This window comes from Lissotriton helveticus, chromosome 6 (assembly GCF_964261635.1).
Source record: "Lissotriton helveticus chromosome 6, aLisHel1.1, whole genome shotgun sequence".
NCBI classification, from domain to species: Eukaryota; Metazoa; Chordata; class Amphibia; order Caudata; family Salamandridae; genus Lissotriton; species Lissotriton helveticus.
The window spans coordinates 2,039,710,006-2,039,726,121 of record NC_136067.1 but is presented as its reverse complement, the minus strand read 5'-3'; the positions used below and the strand labels follow the sequence as shown (position 1 = coordinate 2,039,726,121).

The following is a 16,116-nucleotide window of genomic DNA, read 5'->3' as shown; positions in this document are numbered from 1 at the left end:
CATGGGTAGGTAGTGTTAGAGGTATTTGACTTTAAAGGAAAACACCTTTCAGACAATAAGGCTATAGCCATATACCGCACGCCATCTGGTACCATCTAACTGGAGGAAGCATGAGATAGAATGGCAATTAATAACAAAAGGGGAAGAAAGCAACACAATATATATTAAAGGCTCCCCAGACTTGAGAATTAGAGTTCAAGGTAATCACCTCTTCCCCAACATTGGATCTCTCACATTTTTATATGGTTTGCAGAGTTCCAAACAATGTTTATTCGAGATGGTGAGGCGACTACTTAATCTGTGAGATATGGTTTTAGACACTTTAAATATTTGTATCAACCTCTAGGCAATAATGTTTACTACACAATAACCGCTATCTCAATGTAGCTGGCTTGTAGTTCTCTAGCACAGAGATTCCCAACCTGTGGTGGGTGTCCCCGACGCTTAGTCATGGGGTATTTTTGTTATTTGTGTTTGTTAATTAAATAAAATATTTCATCATATGTGTATTTGTTTCATGAATGCCTTTTTCTGTAATTTTTTGTGTATTATTTTGTGGTTCCAAGTTATAGAAACTGCTTAGGCCGGGGTCTATGGATTACCACAACAATGACTCAGAGGGTGTCCCCAAAATCCAATAATGTTTCAGTCGAGGTCCTCAGATTCCAGTAACTATTAAGTGGGGATGCACAGTAGTCAAAAGGTAAAGAACCGCTGCTCTAGCGTAAAGTAGTGAAAGGAAAAATATTTATTAATGCTTTGAGCAGAATGTTCTTTCAACAAGGACAGCCACGATTCCATCACTTCTGATTAGCAGAATGGGCTGCCAGCATGCTTCTCATATCATACCCTCTAGGATGTTTCTACGTCATCCCCCTCAGGGTCTTCCCCCGTGTGTTCCTCCTCAACCCTCTGGAGTGCCTGGAGTAGTCCTTCCCATTGAGCAGCTATTGGCTCCTTCCTTAATCCTAACGTTTCCTCTCTCCTGATAGCTGTCCCCTCTGCCCTAACCCATGCATTGAGCGAGTGTCTCCGTCAGGTGTATTGCATAGTTGACCTAAGTAATCCGTTACGTCCAATCCAGAGTAAATTATAAACTTAGCTAAATTACAGCCATCCTGGATAGCTTGGCTCAGGGACGCCCTGAGGTCACTCAGATTGTCACAAAACTTGGGCTACAGTGTCCCATAGGCCATGAAGTAGCTGCATAAAAAACAGCTGCTACCATGTATTGTGAATTGCCAACTCATCTATAAATCTCAATTTACATAACTCTGCATGTACTGCATGTGCTACTGGTTAGTGCCAATTATGCTTTAATAACTGAATATATTAAATAGTTATAAAAAAAATATTGTCCATAAACTCATTGACCGCAGATAATAGGAACAAAGTATGCATGTATACAACTCTACATACGTGCACTGGCTACTCAGTATTTTGCTTCCAATGTTTGCAAACACAGAGAGGAAAACAAAAGAAAGTCAAGGAACAAAAAACTCAGCACTGTGGAGGGTAGATGCTAAACTATTCATAGGTAAGCAGGTAAGTCGCCCACTTCTGAATAGCTTAGCCTAGACTGTTTCACATTCCAGGGAGAGATTAAAATGAAAAAGGCCTTTCTTACCATCTCACTAGAACTGGCCAGGAGTGTTAATCACATTCACTCCCCATCAGGCTCAATAGCTCTATAATGGAAGGAGTGTTTTCATTCCCTTCCAGGCCCTGCCTCAGGGTCGCAGAGTGAATAATACTGCTTATGCGGTACTGCCCTGACAATTTAAACTTGCACCTGGGTACCATACTCCTTGTCTTTTCCAAGGAGAGAAAATAACAGTGCAGAGGGAATATTCTTTAAACCCCTCACCTTGGCCAAGGATGAGAAGGGAGATATTTTCTCCCTCGCTCTCTCCCACCTTGCCCAAAGGCTTTACAAAATTAAAAAGTAAAGCACACAGACACAAGGAGAGGAACACCCATTTTAGGTTGAAGCCTGCCAAACAGCAAGGCTATCTGGTTGCTAAAGACTTACTGGGGACATGTTGATAGCGAACCTGAAAAGCAGCTCCGCTCATTGCTTTCTATTGGTCTTTTTTTTTGGTGTTCTTATTTTCTTGCTTTCTGCACAATGTTTCATTTGTTTTAGCCCATCCATCCAGTTTTTGTCCCTTCTATAGAACACAGTCTTTTTATTATCTCCGAGAGGCTTCTTTTATTATTCCACAAGTGCTTTTCGGGAACTTTCTTTTTCTAAAAGCACTGCATGAGTGCAGGCATTTCCATCGTTCGGAGTCTTTCCACTTCCCTCATCACATTTCTTTTCAAAACAATTGTATGAGAATGCATGAGTTTTCACCATTTAGTGTTTTAGGCCCCTTCTCTCAACGCATTTCTATTCATAACGATATATAAATGTCATCTTCCACAACTTTTTCCTTTGCGCCACTTTTATATACATTTTCACGTTTCTAAAGCTTCACCATTTGAGCCGCTCTCCTGTGTTGCTTCCCTCACCCATGCCCTCCGTGCGGCTTACCCTACACATCTATGATATATGCATTGTAGGATGCTTTCACCTGCCTTAAGTTGCTTCCCTTACTACCCTGTTGCTTCCACAAACCTTCAGTGATTCTGCTGTGTGTTGTTTATCCATCTATGTTCTAAACCCCCCATCCCGCTTGCTAACATCACTTTTCTTTAGCCTAGTCATCCAACTCAGACTACCACATAAGCAGGTGTTATTTGAGGCTCCCTCCTCATCATACACAAACAAAGACCCCACCATAAACGCAAACACACACCGCCACTGACGCAATCACAGGCCCCTCCTTCAACACAAACACAGACCCCACGATCAGCGCAGACACACCATACGCAGACAGAGGCACCATCATATGCCAACACCGGAGACCACAGCCATGTGCCAACACAGATCACTATCATACACCAACAGACAATTCCCATACACCAACATAGACACCACCACCATACATCACAGACACCACCACCATACGTCAACACTGACGTCACCTGCATGCGCCAACATAGACATCACCATTATATCTCAACAAAGACCTAACTTTAAGCATCCAAACACAGTGCATGGTGACAACAAACATCATACGTCCACACATCAAGTATCATGCACCCACACATTCACCATTTACCAGTGATTTCCAGTATCACTACAAGAACTTGGTCACTCCGCCATATAAGATATTACAAACTGAAAATCATAATCAGCCTTTGAACACAAAATACTTTAATAATTTCTTAAATTATAAGATGGAGAGAGTTAAGGTAGACTTGGTACATGCAGTTAGTGGGTTTCATTTTTTGTCTCCTTTGTCTCTTTTTGAAAGGCTTTAAAAAAGGTCACAAGTCAGCAATCTCGCCTTTGAATCAGAAATGGCAAATTCTCACTATATGAGGCAGTGCCACGTAAACTCCTTGTATTTTCTTGAATTTTTAACCCTGTCAAATGATGTGGACTAGTGCACAATACAGAAGAACAGTGTGATTTCTGATGTTAAGAAGTTTTCTCACCTTGCCCAAATTGATTGTTGCAATTTTTGGTTTGTCCAGCAATACTGCCTGTATGCATATTCTGTAACCATGTAAAGAGTCTCCTGAAAAAGAAAGGAAACACATTTATTGTACTCAATACGAATTGACAGAGTCCATGCTCAACACACATACATTCAGAGATATAGTCAGATCTTGGGCACTATATTTTGTAGTTTTATATATCACCAGATGCAATAGGTATCTTTATAGTAATTATCCTTCAGTTATTTCTCCATCTAGTAAATGTTCACCATGCACTAGACTGAGGTACCACAATACCGTCTTAAGACACTGCAGTGTCTAAGTCGCCCACTGCCCCATCAAATGTATTCTAATAGGTTCAGACAAAATTAAACAAATTGAGCAATCCTTCCTCTCTACTGCGATCCCTACCGCCATTCCGAACATCTCTCTTAATATCCCCCCTCCATCACAACCCCCCCTACACTCACCGCTACCCATCACAACTCTGATCTCCCTCACCCCCCCTTGCCCTCCAATCTCCTGGACTCCAATCATCCTAATCCTCTTCCTAAAAACAATGCCACATGGCATAACTTCCAGCCAGTCACTTAAAGAGAGGTCTTTAACATTAGCAAACTCAAGCCTTCCTCCCACACCAAAGACCCTCTCCCCTCCAAACTTGTCCAAAACCTTAACACATCATCACCCCTTCCTAGACCTTTATTATCAACAGCTCCCTTGCCACCGGCTGTGTCCCCACTTCATTGCAACTTGGCCAAATCACCCCCATTATCAAAAATCCTTTGGCAGACCCAAACGACCTCAATAACCTTCGTCCCATCTCCAACCTTCCCCTTCTCTCTAAAGCCCTGGAAAAATGTGTCCTTTTCCAACTAGACAGACACATTGAACACTTTAACTTACTAGACCCCTTCCAATCTGGCTGTAGGAAAGGATGCAGCACTGAAACCGCCATGCTAAACATTGTTGACAACATCCACCACTCATTTGACAATGGCGAATCTAGCCTTCTGATCCTCCTTGATCTCTCTGCAGCGTTTGATACCGTTAACCACTCTGCTCTACTCAATGTTCTTAGAGATCGATTCGGCCTGAATGGTACGACAGACAAATGGTTTGTCTCATACCTACAACACTGTTCTCAACAAATCAAAGTCCAAAATTTCCTATCTAACCCTACCTCCATCTCCTTAGGAGTTCCACAAGGATCCATCCTCTCTCCCTCTCTCTTTGACCTTTTCATGGAACCCCTCACACTCCTTCTTAAACAAGCCGGGATCAACTACCATCTCTACGCCGACGACACCCAACTCTATTATAAGATTAAAACTCATGCTAACATCCTTCATCTCAACAACACTCATCAAGATTCAAGCCTGGTTCCACATTAACCACCTCAAACTCAACCCTAAAAAAACTGAAATTATTCTTTTTTTCCCCTAAAAATAACAAGCTCCCCATTCAGAATTGGATCCCAGACCTTAATGCCCTCAACTGCTCCTTATCTTTGTCCCCCTCAGTCAAATCACTAGGGATCTCCCTTGACAACCTCCTAACTCTCAATGTACACATCAACAATTCTGCCAAAAGAGCCCTCTTCACTCTCCGCCACCTTAAGAAAATTAAGCCCTTCATCCCGATTGATGATTTCAAACTAGCAGTCCAATCCCTTGTTCTTTCTCGCATCAACTATGGCAATGCCATTCTCACCGGAATTCCCAAGATCTTAAATCTGTGCTTTACCTTGCAGCTAGGCTTACCACAGACTGCAAGCGATTCGACCACATCTCCCCTGCCCTTAAAACCCTTAAATGGCTCCCCATTGAAGGTAGGTCCACTTACAAAACAGCCTGCATTACACACAAAATTCTCCATCAGAACACTCCAACCTACCTCACTAACAAACTCACTAAAGCCGGCTGCTCCCGTTCCTTGAGAAGTACTAACACCCTCCTTCTTATCCCCCCCTTCTAAAAAAGAAAACCACTCAGTCACGATCCTTTTCCAGCAACGCTCCTTGCATTTGGAATGCCCTTCCAATTGACCTTCGCTGCAACCCTTCCTACTCTAGCTTCAAAATAGAACTCAAACTACATCTCCTCAATAAATACTGGGGACCCTAATCCCTATCTGTTCTCCTCCACCGGCCACATCTGTCCGACCCTAGATGAATCCGCCCTCTCTTTATCAGCCTTACTCGCCCTTCCTCCTCGTCACTTCCCCATCCCTGTTTACCACCTTCACTCTTTTTTGCACCCCCCCTTCCCTTGTCCACCCTCATCCCTCATCCCCTCCAACCCCACCCACTTCTGCCCCTCCCTGGGATCACAGCTTACTGGAATTTGTACGTTGCCTTGACTCGTCTACCGGTTTGTGTCCCCGTCACCCTTCCCCTCTTCTCCCCATGCTGTGTCTCTCACCGTCCCCTCCCCTCCTCTTTCCCACCTTCATTATCTGTCTACTTCCCTTCTCCAACCCCCCCTGAATCTCTCACCTTACCTTCTTTTCCCCTTATGTATTTGTGCTTATTGTTTATCTCGACCTTACAAGTAACTATGTTGCCATGCTCTAAGAACTGTGTAACCTTTGTAACGATGAAACCTGTAACTATGATCTGATGCTCATGTAAAGCGCTCTGATACCTCCGGGTCTAGCCAGCGCTATATAAAACTTTTAAAATAAATGAATAAAAATAAATAAATTCAAGGTCTGGAATACTAACTACACTCCATCCACTATTTACAATCAATAGTCAAGTGGGCAAGTAGGGATAGGGAACTGAGATGGGGGAAGACGGAAGAAGGAGATCTGAAATAAGATTTTCAATCACTCATTAAGTGAGACTATTGACAATAATGTTCAGTCAGTTTTAAGTATTTGCCTCGATGATGCCAGGGAGTTTGCGATTGGGTGCCCCGTGTGCTTCAATTCTGCACAAACGCTGATCGGACTGGAGAATTGAAAAGAATATCAAATTATGAAAAATAAGATTGGAAATACGGTGAGTAGACATTTACCTACAATACGACTGTTTCATTTGAACTACATCAAAAACATGCCAATATAACATGACATCCTATAGCTCTGTTAATAGCATACATCAAAAGAAAGTCATTCTCACTACCCTTTAGTGAAACATGCTAATCAGCCTGCTTTATTGTGGTGGAGTGAGCCCTACTACAGAATATCAAGCCATCTTCTGTTTGGAAACAGCATGTCCTTTATGCCTTGACCAAAGGAAACAAACAGCCCCACTGCCAACCCACCTCCATCCCAGCTACACCACCTGCACCAACACACTTCACATCCTGTGCTCAGTGAGAGAACATGTGACCACGTACCGCTGCTACTTCTTTAGTAGACTATAAATGACGGGATGGTCTCTACAGAGCTAGACATTTCTGCTCAGGGCCATCAACCGGATCCTCTCTAGATCCCAGTGGAAAAGATGTACCGGGTTCTTTGGCATCATTGGTAGTAACAGCTAAAGGAAACATTACTTGTTCCTAGTTGTCCATCACTGATAAAGTGCCAGAATTTATATAAAAATGAATATATAAACACATACAGATTGACAGAACACATTCTTTAAAAATACAAATAAACCAAATAAACATTCCCAAGTGTGAAACAATTTGGAGCTGAAAGCAACCCCAAAAGTTGGCAACATGGTCCCCACCCCAAGTGTGGGTTGCAAGCTGAGGTGGCTCTGGATACCACCACTAGCAAGGCCAGTGCACATTGGGGAGCAATGGAGCTAGTGGAAAAGCATTTTTTTTTAAAAAGGGCATTCATCTTGCAGCTAGGCTTTGGAAAACTGTAGGATAGTTTTGCTATTTTTATTCTGTGGTAATCTGGAGCGCTCCATAAAGAAAAGACATGAGAAAGAACCTCATCATTTAAAACTCAGCTGTAACGCTTGTTCACTTCCCAGTTCTATAGGACTGTGAAATGGATTACTGTAATGCAAATGTTTCTAGCAAATAGCTTGTGCAAATGTATTGAGTTTTGCTCAAGAGAATTCCAGATGCATGCCTTCTTCAGATAATAGATGGTTTTTGCTGTAGTGTCGTGAAAATAGTCTTATTTATCTAATGATGATGGGAAGTCTTTCTTACCAGCCATCAAAAAGCTCAATGCCAACATGTTGATATGGTATAGCTATTCTTTGGGAGAGCACTTAATTTGCGTAGTTTGGTCATCTATGTGGTGCATCCATCCCTCCCTCCAAGGACTTATCTGTAACTATGGTCTGATTTAATCTGGGTTGCTCGAAAGAAACAATTTGTAATACATTCTTTCTTCTGCACTACCATGGGAGAGACTGCACTGAGGTTTGGACGGGATGGTTGATTCCACTGACCTAGCCATCTGAAAGGTTGGCAGAAGCCAACAACTCTTCTGCTAGGTATGTAAGAGCCTCTCCTCCAAACGAAACCATCATGTGTTTACTGTGTTCAGCACTTCTCCAAAGTGTTGCATTGTGTGTACTAGGGAAAATACTATTTCTGCTTGCTAATGGGGGGTCAAGAAGGGTTGGTTACGTGGGTCGATCCTTCACCCCTTTCTTAGAGGCTCTGAGGAAAAGGTGATCTGTTCCAAAAGCCACATACACTGTTCCAGTTGTAAAATGGAAGTAAAAGAGGATGTCTTCTGGAAAGCAGTACCTAGCAACACAAAAAGGGGAAAAGGCTAAAGGCACAAAAACTCCAAAGTTCTTGTTCTATAAAGTGGAACAGTTCAGGTTGAAGCTGTTCAAATGGGTAAGACCAGACCTAGAGCACAGCCAGCCTGGGGCAGAGATTAATTAAGGCCAGAATGGAACAGGGCTAGAGATGGCAGGCCTGTATCAGAGCTGCAGTAATTTCTGGAATGAAGATGACAGTTGCAGGAAGCAGGGCAAAAGCAACAAGGAAATGGAGCAGAACAGGAGGTGCCGCAGAGGTGTTGATTCAGAGGAGTTGTAAAGCACTGGTACTTTGATCAGAAGCTCTTTATGTACTACTAAGACAGGAACCACCTAACAGGAAGAGACTGGCGTCACAAAAAACACACTGGAATGCTGCTAATGATTGGTGGCCTCCTTAGACTAGACACCCACTAAAGGAGGGAGCTTCTCCACTCACAGCTATCATCTTTGCTGGTCTAGAACCATAACACATGTAGGTTAATATATTGCATAATTTATAACATAATGGTCAAGACTTGAAAACATTTCTTCAGGGACTTTGCTTATAACGGCCAATCCTCATCTCAACTACTGCTTTCCATATGGAAAAGGTGAATGGAGATTGAAGCCAAACAGAAGATATTTGTGTTGGAAAAGGTTTATATCAATCTGAATTCTGAGGAAACGTCTGTGCCTCCTGCAGCTGCCTTGATAAAACTGAAGAAATGTATATCAAAGTGATAACATCCTAAGCTTTTCCGTTTTGGTCGGAGTTGTCAGCACTGAGTTCGGATAAAAGTCTTGGTTTGAGCCTTCCTGATCAGGTGCTCGTGTTGAGTAGACATTTGTATAATTATTATTAAAGAATAATATCATTTACACACACCACCACCATTTATCAAAATTTTACAGTGTCACCAGAAGAACTTGGAGCCCTATATGAACATTAGTTACTTACCTGTAAACTGTGGTTCTCCAGTATTGGTAATAACAAAGGAGGGTACGCAGTTCCCTGGGGAAGGGGATATGTACTCCAAGACAACAAACTAAACGGTGAAAAAGGGGTATGGGAATCCTCCCTTTCGGGACTTAAAACCCTCACACACCCAGCAAGCTAGGTGTCATGCTTCATCATATGGGTTTTTGCTCCTCGTCAAGCTGGCGGTGCAATGCCTGACGGGCACCCAGATGGGGCTCTTTGTCGGAGATCTTTTGTCCCTGCCAGTTGGTGCATGCGTGTGTGGGGGCCTAGTGTGAGAGGGTGTAGATGTGTGTGCGTGATAGTGGTGTAGATTTAAAACCAAAGGTTAGGTAATCCACCTCCGGCTCCTCCATGCTGCCGCCGTCTGGGTAGGTACGACGAAGATGAAGTCGTCGACACAGGAGGAATCATCAACGTAGACGGCACCGTCAATGAGGATCTTGCCGTCAACGTAACCGTCGACGAGGTCTTGGCCGTCGACGAGGATGTTGTCGTCGACGAAGAGGAGGCCGTCGACGAAGGACGTGTCGACGGGATCTTAGACGATGAATGCTTCAGCACAAGCGTCGACGAGGCCGGTCTGAGGAGAAGGTTCTAGAGGGTGCTGTTGCCTGATTGGCTGGAATGTGGACCATTATAATGACTATGATATGTTACTAAAGTGATTTCTCCCTTTAAGGCTTCTATGGGCCTGTTTTCAGTTCTATGGTACTTTTAACTTTATGTTATATTTATATATATTTTATACGCATTACATTTTATGTATATATATATATATATATATATATATATATATATATATATATATATATATATATATCTTTACAGTTTCTGCAACCAGCGCGTTTACGCCACAGAATGACGGACCACCAAACAGCAAGTGATGTATTTCAGGAAGTTTTATTTTCTCCTTTTCTTTTCAAGCATGACGCGTTTCGGTTAACGGGTAACCTTGATCACATAACGATTATGCAGTTACTTTCACCTTAAATACTTGTTTTTTCACACCCCTTTGTACCACGTGACAATGAAAAGTGTAAAGATACTAATATGGATAATACATTTTCCTCTTTTTAACACGTTCTATACTTTTTTTGATGTTACAATGCTTATTGTCTTGACAAGTCATATCTTTGGAATGTGCAAAATATATGCCATAAATATTAAATAGACAACACATATATAAAAATTATTTCATAACCATTTAAGAGCATCTAAAATTCATTTCATTTTAGAGCACCAAATATAGCAGCTTCAAATACTCGTGCAAAATTCGCAATTCAGTTTTGAAATTCTAAAACATAAGTGTTTTCAAAGAATAACAGCATAAAATGCTTAAAAACCAAAATCATGTGCAAAATTACGCAAATAAAGTGCTATGTGCAAATGGTTTTTCTACCTGTCATTTAACATCATCAACCTCCTTAAAATAGTATAGCATGTGCAATATCTTCGCTAATTCCCATGATTCTGATTCCGGGCCCAGAAATCATGTATATGTATTGATCCAAAAAGTGCTCTGTGTTTGTACAATAAAGTGCATATAATATAAATGTATTAAAATGTCTTAAAATAAGAGAGATCAGCTTCTGCGTTTAGCATATGAGGACTTTTCTTACTGTTGCCGTGTTCTTACTTGTTTTATAGAAATGTGTGCAGGTCCTCCGTGTTATTCAATCCATTTGGAGATTTACTATTTAAATTTAAAATATATCTCGTCTCCAATTGTCTTAAAAGTTTTTCCCTGTCCCCACCTCTTTTAGGTACCGGTACTGCATCGATGACAAAATAGCTCAGGCAATTGATATTTTTTGCGTGTACTGCTTTAAAATGCCTTGCCACAGGGTAGGTGGGGTCACTGTTGATGATTGCACGTATATGCTGCAATATTCTCACATGCACTGGTTTAATGGTGCTGCCCACATATCTGAGCCCACACGTGCAGGTAAGTATATATACAGCGAATTCCGTACGACAATCATAATTGCCTTTAATCCTGTATTCTTTATCACAAAAGGGGGTGTTATACTTAGTGGTGTTTTTACCGAAATTACAGGCCCGACAAGTTGTGCATTTAAAAAATCCATGTTTAGGTGGCAACCACATAGATGCAGGAGCCCCTGCTAGCTGAGGTTGAGACACATATGCGGCCATATTTTTACATTTTCTAAAAGTAACCTGGACTTTTTCTGAGAGGTTTTCTTTTAAAATGCTGTCAGTTAAGACAATTGGCCAGTTATTGTTTAGGATAGCTCTTATCTTGCGTTCTGGTCTACTAAATGTAGTAATTAATCTCGGTGCCTCTTTACTACTCATTGGTTCTACTTCTTCCTCAATGTTAGGGGGCAAAAGGTCTGTTCGAGGTTTCGCATCAGCTTTACTCGAAGCTTTCTTGAGTACATCCTCTGTGTATCCCCTAGCTCGCAGTCTTTCTAAGCTTGAGGTTTTACATTTTTCGTATTCCTCGGAAGTACTGCATATTCTTTTTAAACGCAATACTTCCCCATAGGGTATACTGGAGATTAGATGCCTTGGGTGTGCACTAGATGCGTGGAGGGTTGCATTTCCTGCAGTTGGTTTTCTATATGCGGTAGTGGTTAATGTTTTTTCAACTACCTGCACTTGAACATCTAAAAATTCAATCATGTTCTTACTGCAGTGCGACGTAAAGTACAAATTATAATCGTTTACATTTAATTTTTCAACAAATTCTTTAGCACTTTGATCATCGCCCCTCCACACAATAAAAACATCGTCTATGAAACGTATCCAAAGACAAACTCTTGTTTCCATTTCCAGTCGATATTCTTGCCACAGGACCTGCTTTTCCCAGAACCCAACGTGCAAGCATGCGTAGCTCGGAGAAAAGCAGGCCCCCATTGCCACCCCTCGTTTCTGTCTGAATACATCCCTCGTTTCTGTCTGAATACATCCTTGCCAAAAGTGAAGAAGTTATTTAGACACCAAGTAATTAGTGATATGAGCATCTTGTTATGAAGCACATATTCTGCAGGTCGTGTATCTAAAAAGTATTTTACACCCATTAGACCTTGTTTATGATCAATGCTGGTATACAGCGATTCTATGTCTAATGTTAATAACATTAAATCGTCTGTCCATAGCATTTTATCAATCCGTTTTAGGAACTCGCCAGTGTCTTTTATGTACGACGGCAGACTTCTTACTAGTTCTTGCAGATAAAAGTCTATGTATTGTCCTATTTGTTCCGTCATACCGTTGATGGCCGAAATTATAGGGCGACCTGGTATAGGTGTTAGTCCTTTGTGTAGCTTTGGCAGCAGGTATAAAAAGGGCATTGCCGGATGAGTGTTGTACATGAATTTGAATTCTTCAACGGTTATCAAACCCTCATTTTTCCATTTTTGCAATTCCTTTTTGATACTGTCTTTTGCTTTATTGTACGCTTTCATTGATGTTTTTTCATAGCAATCTATGTTATTTAGCTGCCGCTTTGCCTCTGCCTCATAATCTGTTTTGCACCAAAGGACAATGTTGCCTCCTTTATCGGATTTCTTCACCACTACATCTGGATTTTTATTTATTTTCTCCATTAATTTGGTGAATTCAATATTTTGCTGAGTAGGTCTACTTTTGTGGCGATTGACTTGGCAATTTAATTTCTTCATTTCATCTATAACACGGTCATGGAATACATCAATTGCGTCTTTTGGCATGAGCGGAATAACACCAGAAGAACTTGGAGCCTTATATGAACATTAGTTACTTACCTGTAAACTGTGGTTCTCCAGTATTGGTAATAACAAAGGAGGGTACGCAGTTCCCTGGGGAAGGGGATATGTACTCCAAGACAACAAACTAAACGGTGAAAAAGGGGTATGGGAATCCTCCCTTTCGGGACTTAAAACCCTCACACACCCAGCAAGCTAGGTGTCATGCTTCATCATATGGGTTTTTGCTCCTCGTCAAGCTGGCGGTGCAATGCCTGACGGGCACCCAGATGGGGCTCTTTGTCGGAGATCTTTTGTCCCTGCCAGTTGGTGCATGCGTGTGTGGGGGCCTAGTGTGAGAGGGTGTAGATGTGTGTGCGTGATAGTGGTGTAGATTTAAAACCAAAGGTTAGGTAATCCACCTCCGGCTCCTCCATGCTGCCGCCGTCTGGGTAGGTACGACGAAGATGAAGTCGTCGACACAGGAGGAATCGTCAACGTAGACGGCACCGTCAATGAGGATCTTGCCGTCAACGTAACCGTCGACGAGGTCTTGGCCGTCGACGAGGTCTTGGCCGTCGACGAGGATGTTGTCGTCGACGAAGAGGAGGCCGTCGACGAAGGACGTGTCGACGGGGTCTTCGACGATGAATGCTTCAGCACAAGCGTCGACGAGGCCGGTTTAACGGCCGTCGACGAAATCTTTAGAATAGATGAAATAGGCCTCACCTCTGGAAGTGTCGACGACGAGGTAGACGTAGTCGTCGTAGTCTTCGTAGACATTGAACATGTCGTCGTCAACGTTGGCACAGCGTCGACGGATCTCGTAGTCGTCGACGGACGCGTCGACGATCCCGTCGTCGAGCTGGCGCCCGATTTAGAAGACGAGGGCACAGATTGGGATTGCAACACCGGAGATCCAGGTCCCGTAGGCGTGGAAGCTTGCAAATCCCGTGGGGAGACAGATTTAGAAGTGTCAACGAGATTCTTTCTCTTCAGAAAAGGAGATGGCATCTCAGTCTCTGACCCACGCTTGAGAGAGGCTTGAGAATGGAAAGAAGACACGCTTTCCATGTCAGAAACAGGATCTTCGGAAGTCTTCAACTTCTGTAGTCACAGAAGGAGACGGGCCTCTCTATCCTTCAGTGTCTTTGAGGAGAAGGTCCTACAGAACTTGCAGTTCTTAACTTCATGGTCCGGATAAAGACAGTAAATACACTTACTGTGAGGAACTTCATGAAAAAGGCGAAGCTTTCCACAGGATGAACAAGGTCTAAATAAGGATTTTTTAGTTGTAGACATCTTCAGAGTTGAAGTAAGCAAAAGAGTTGAAGAAACTGAGCAGAGCTCAGGGAGACTCCCTTCACACGACGTGCAGTAGAAAATCTGAGGGCTTGAACTTCTGAGGAGAAGGTTCTAGAGGGTGCTGTTGCCTGATTGGCTGGAATGTGGACCATTATAATGACTATGATATGTTACTAAAGTGATTTCTCCCTTTAAGGCTTCTATGGGCCTGTTTTCAGTTCTATGGTACTTTTAACTTTATGTTATATTTATATATATTTTATACGCATTACATTTTATGTATATATATATATATATATATATATATATATATATATATATATATATTCCAAGAATAATCCGATGTAGCGCAGAGATTTCAGTCAGCTGGCAAAAACGGACTTGAACCCAAAATTCAGTGCAAAAGTGTTTTATTTAGCAAATAGTGTTCCCAAAGTCATCACGACGCGTTTCGCGCTTCACAGAGCGCTTGATCACATGACACAGGTAATCACCTGACACACGTTTAAGTACAGTCTACCAATGAAAGGCTAAACTACAAGTAGGATAGAAATAGAAGAGTTCGCTCCATGCCAACTACTCACAGTTTTTCACTCCAATGTTTTACAGATACATTTCTTACTTGTAGTATACTTGAATGTATTACAGCATTAATGCTTAGAATGACCAATTGCAGACATGTAAAATACGTGCGAAGTGAATCTTAAGTGATAATAAATAAAAAGTGAGTTAAACCAAGTGAAAAATAATTTTGAATCAAGGTAAAAATAACCATTAAAATTCGTTATCAGTTTTTAAAGTGAGGTTTTCTGTAGTGGTCGAATTCTGATAATCATATCGGTATAATACCTTTTCCCAAGAGAACCCTACTGTTGTGGCAATCGTCCATGTGGAGCCCCACATGTGCATACAATGCCCAGTAGAATGTGCAAAAATACAAGTCACGGAGAGTGCTATAAAGTGCAAATGCAAAGTGCATGGACAGTTTCCAAATTACTGAGGACCCATTCTCCACTAGCAGCAACGACAATGCACAGTAAAATAGAGAGATGATTTCTGTAAAATACATGATATTTTATATTTTTTAGTGTCCATGTGAAGCCCCGCATGCGCATGAGATGCCCAGAAGAATGTACAAGATTACAAAGTTACAAAATTACAAAATTACTAGTCACGAGCAGTATTTCTAAAGTGCAAATGCGAGATACCTGGACAGTTACATATATATATATCTCACACAAGCAAATGTCCCAAGCGGGGGAAGCAATCAATAGCTGGCGCTGGCGGCGTGGAATGGGACAGCCTCGCTGTATTTTTAGAAGCAAAATCCTCAATGAAGAAGACGCCGCGCACCACTTTCAAGATGGTTTTAGTGCTTTATTTTCTGTAGGTTTTCTCCCACCCTACGCGTTTCGGACTTTCCCAGTCCTTGGTCACGGTATACAAACCTATACCGTGACCAAGGACTGGGAAAGTCCGAAACGCGTAGGGTGGGAGAAAACCTACAGAAAATAAAGCACTAAAACCATCTTGAAAGTGGTGCGCGGCGTCTTCTTCATTGATATATATATATATATATATATATATATACACTCCAGCCTGTCCCTCAATGCACTTTCCGTGCGGATAATGCCACAGCCAGACTGCAAATATTTTCACAAGTGAAATGATTTTATTCGTGCATGCAGGGTGCAAAGCCTTGTCAAACGCGTTTCGGGCACCGGCTGTGCTATATATATTTTACTACTATTTTATGTACCGTGGGACTCCCACTTCGACGGCGGGGAATATTTACGCATGTGAATCTATGAAAGACCCCTAATACTGGAGAATTGAAGCTATTTTGTGGTCGCAAAGGCTCCAATTCACAAAATCCAAGCAGTTGCAACCACATAATAGCTTTTGGGAATGTTGCAAAA

At 42.0% G+C, this 16,116-nt stretch overlaps 1 protein-coding gene across 1 annotated transcript in view; it reads right to left on the bottom strand.

Moving 5' to 3' along the window:
- The window catches only part of TMEM214 (transmembrane protein 214), a 418,213-nt gene that overhangs the window by 323,392 nt on the left and 78,705 nt on the right, over positions 1 to 16,116 (bottom strand). Inside the window, exon 5 of the mRNA XM_078650054.1 lies at positions 3,547 to 3,629. Coding sequence (XP_078506180.1) covers positions 3,547 to 3,629 — 83 coding nt within the window. The remainder of the gene's footprint in view (positions 1 to 3,546; positions 3,630 to 16,116) is intronic.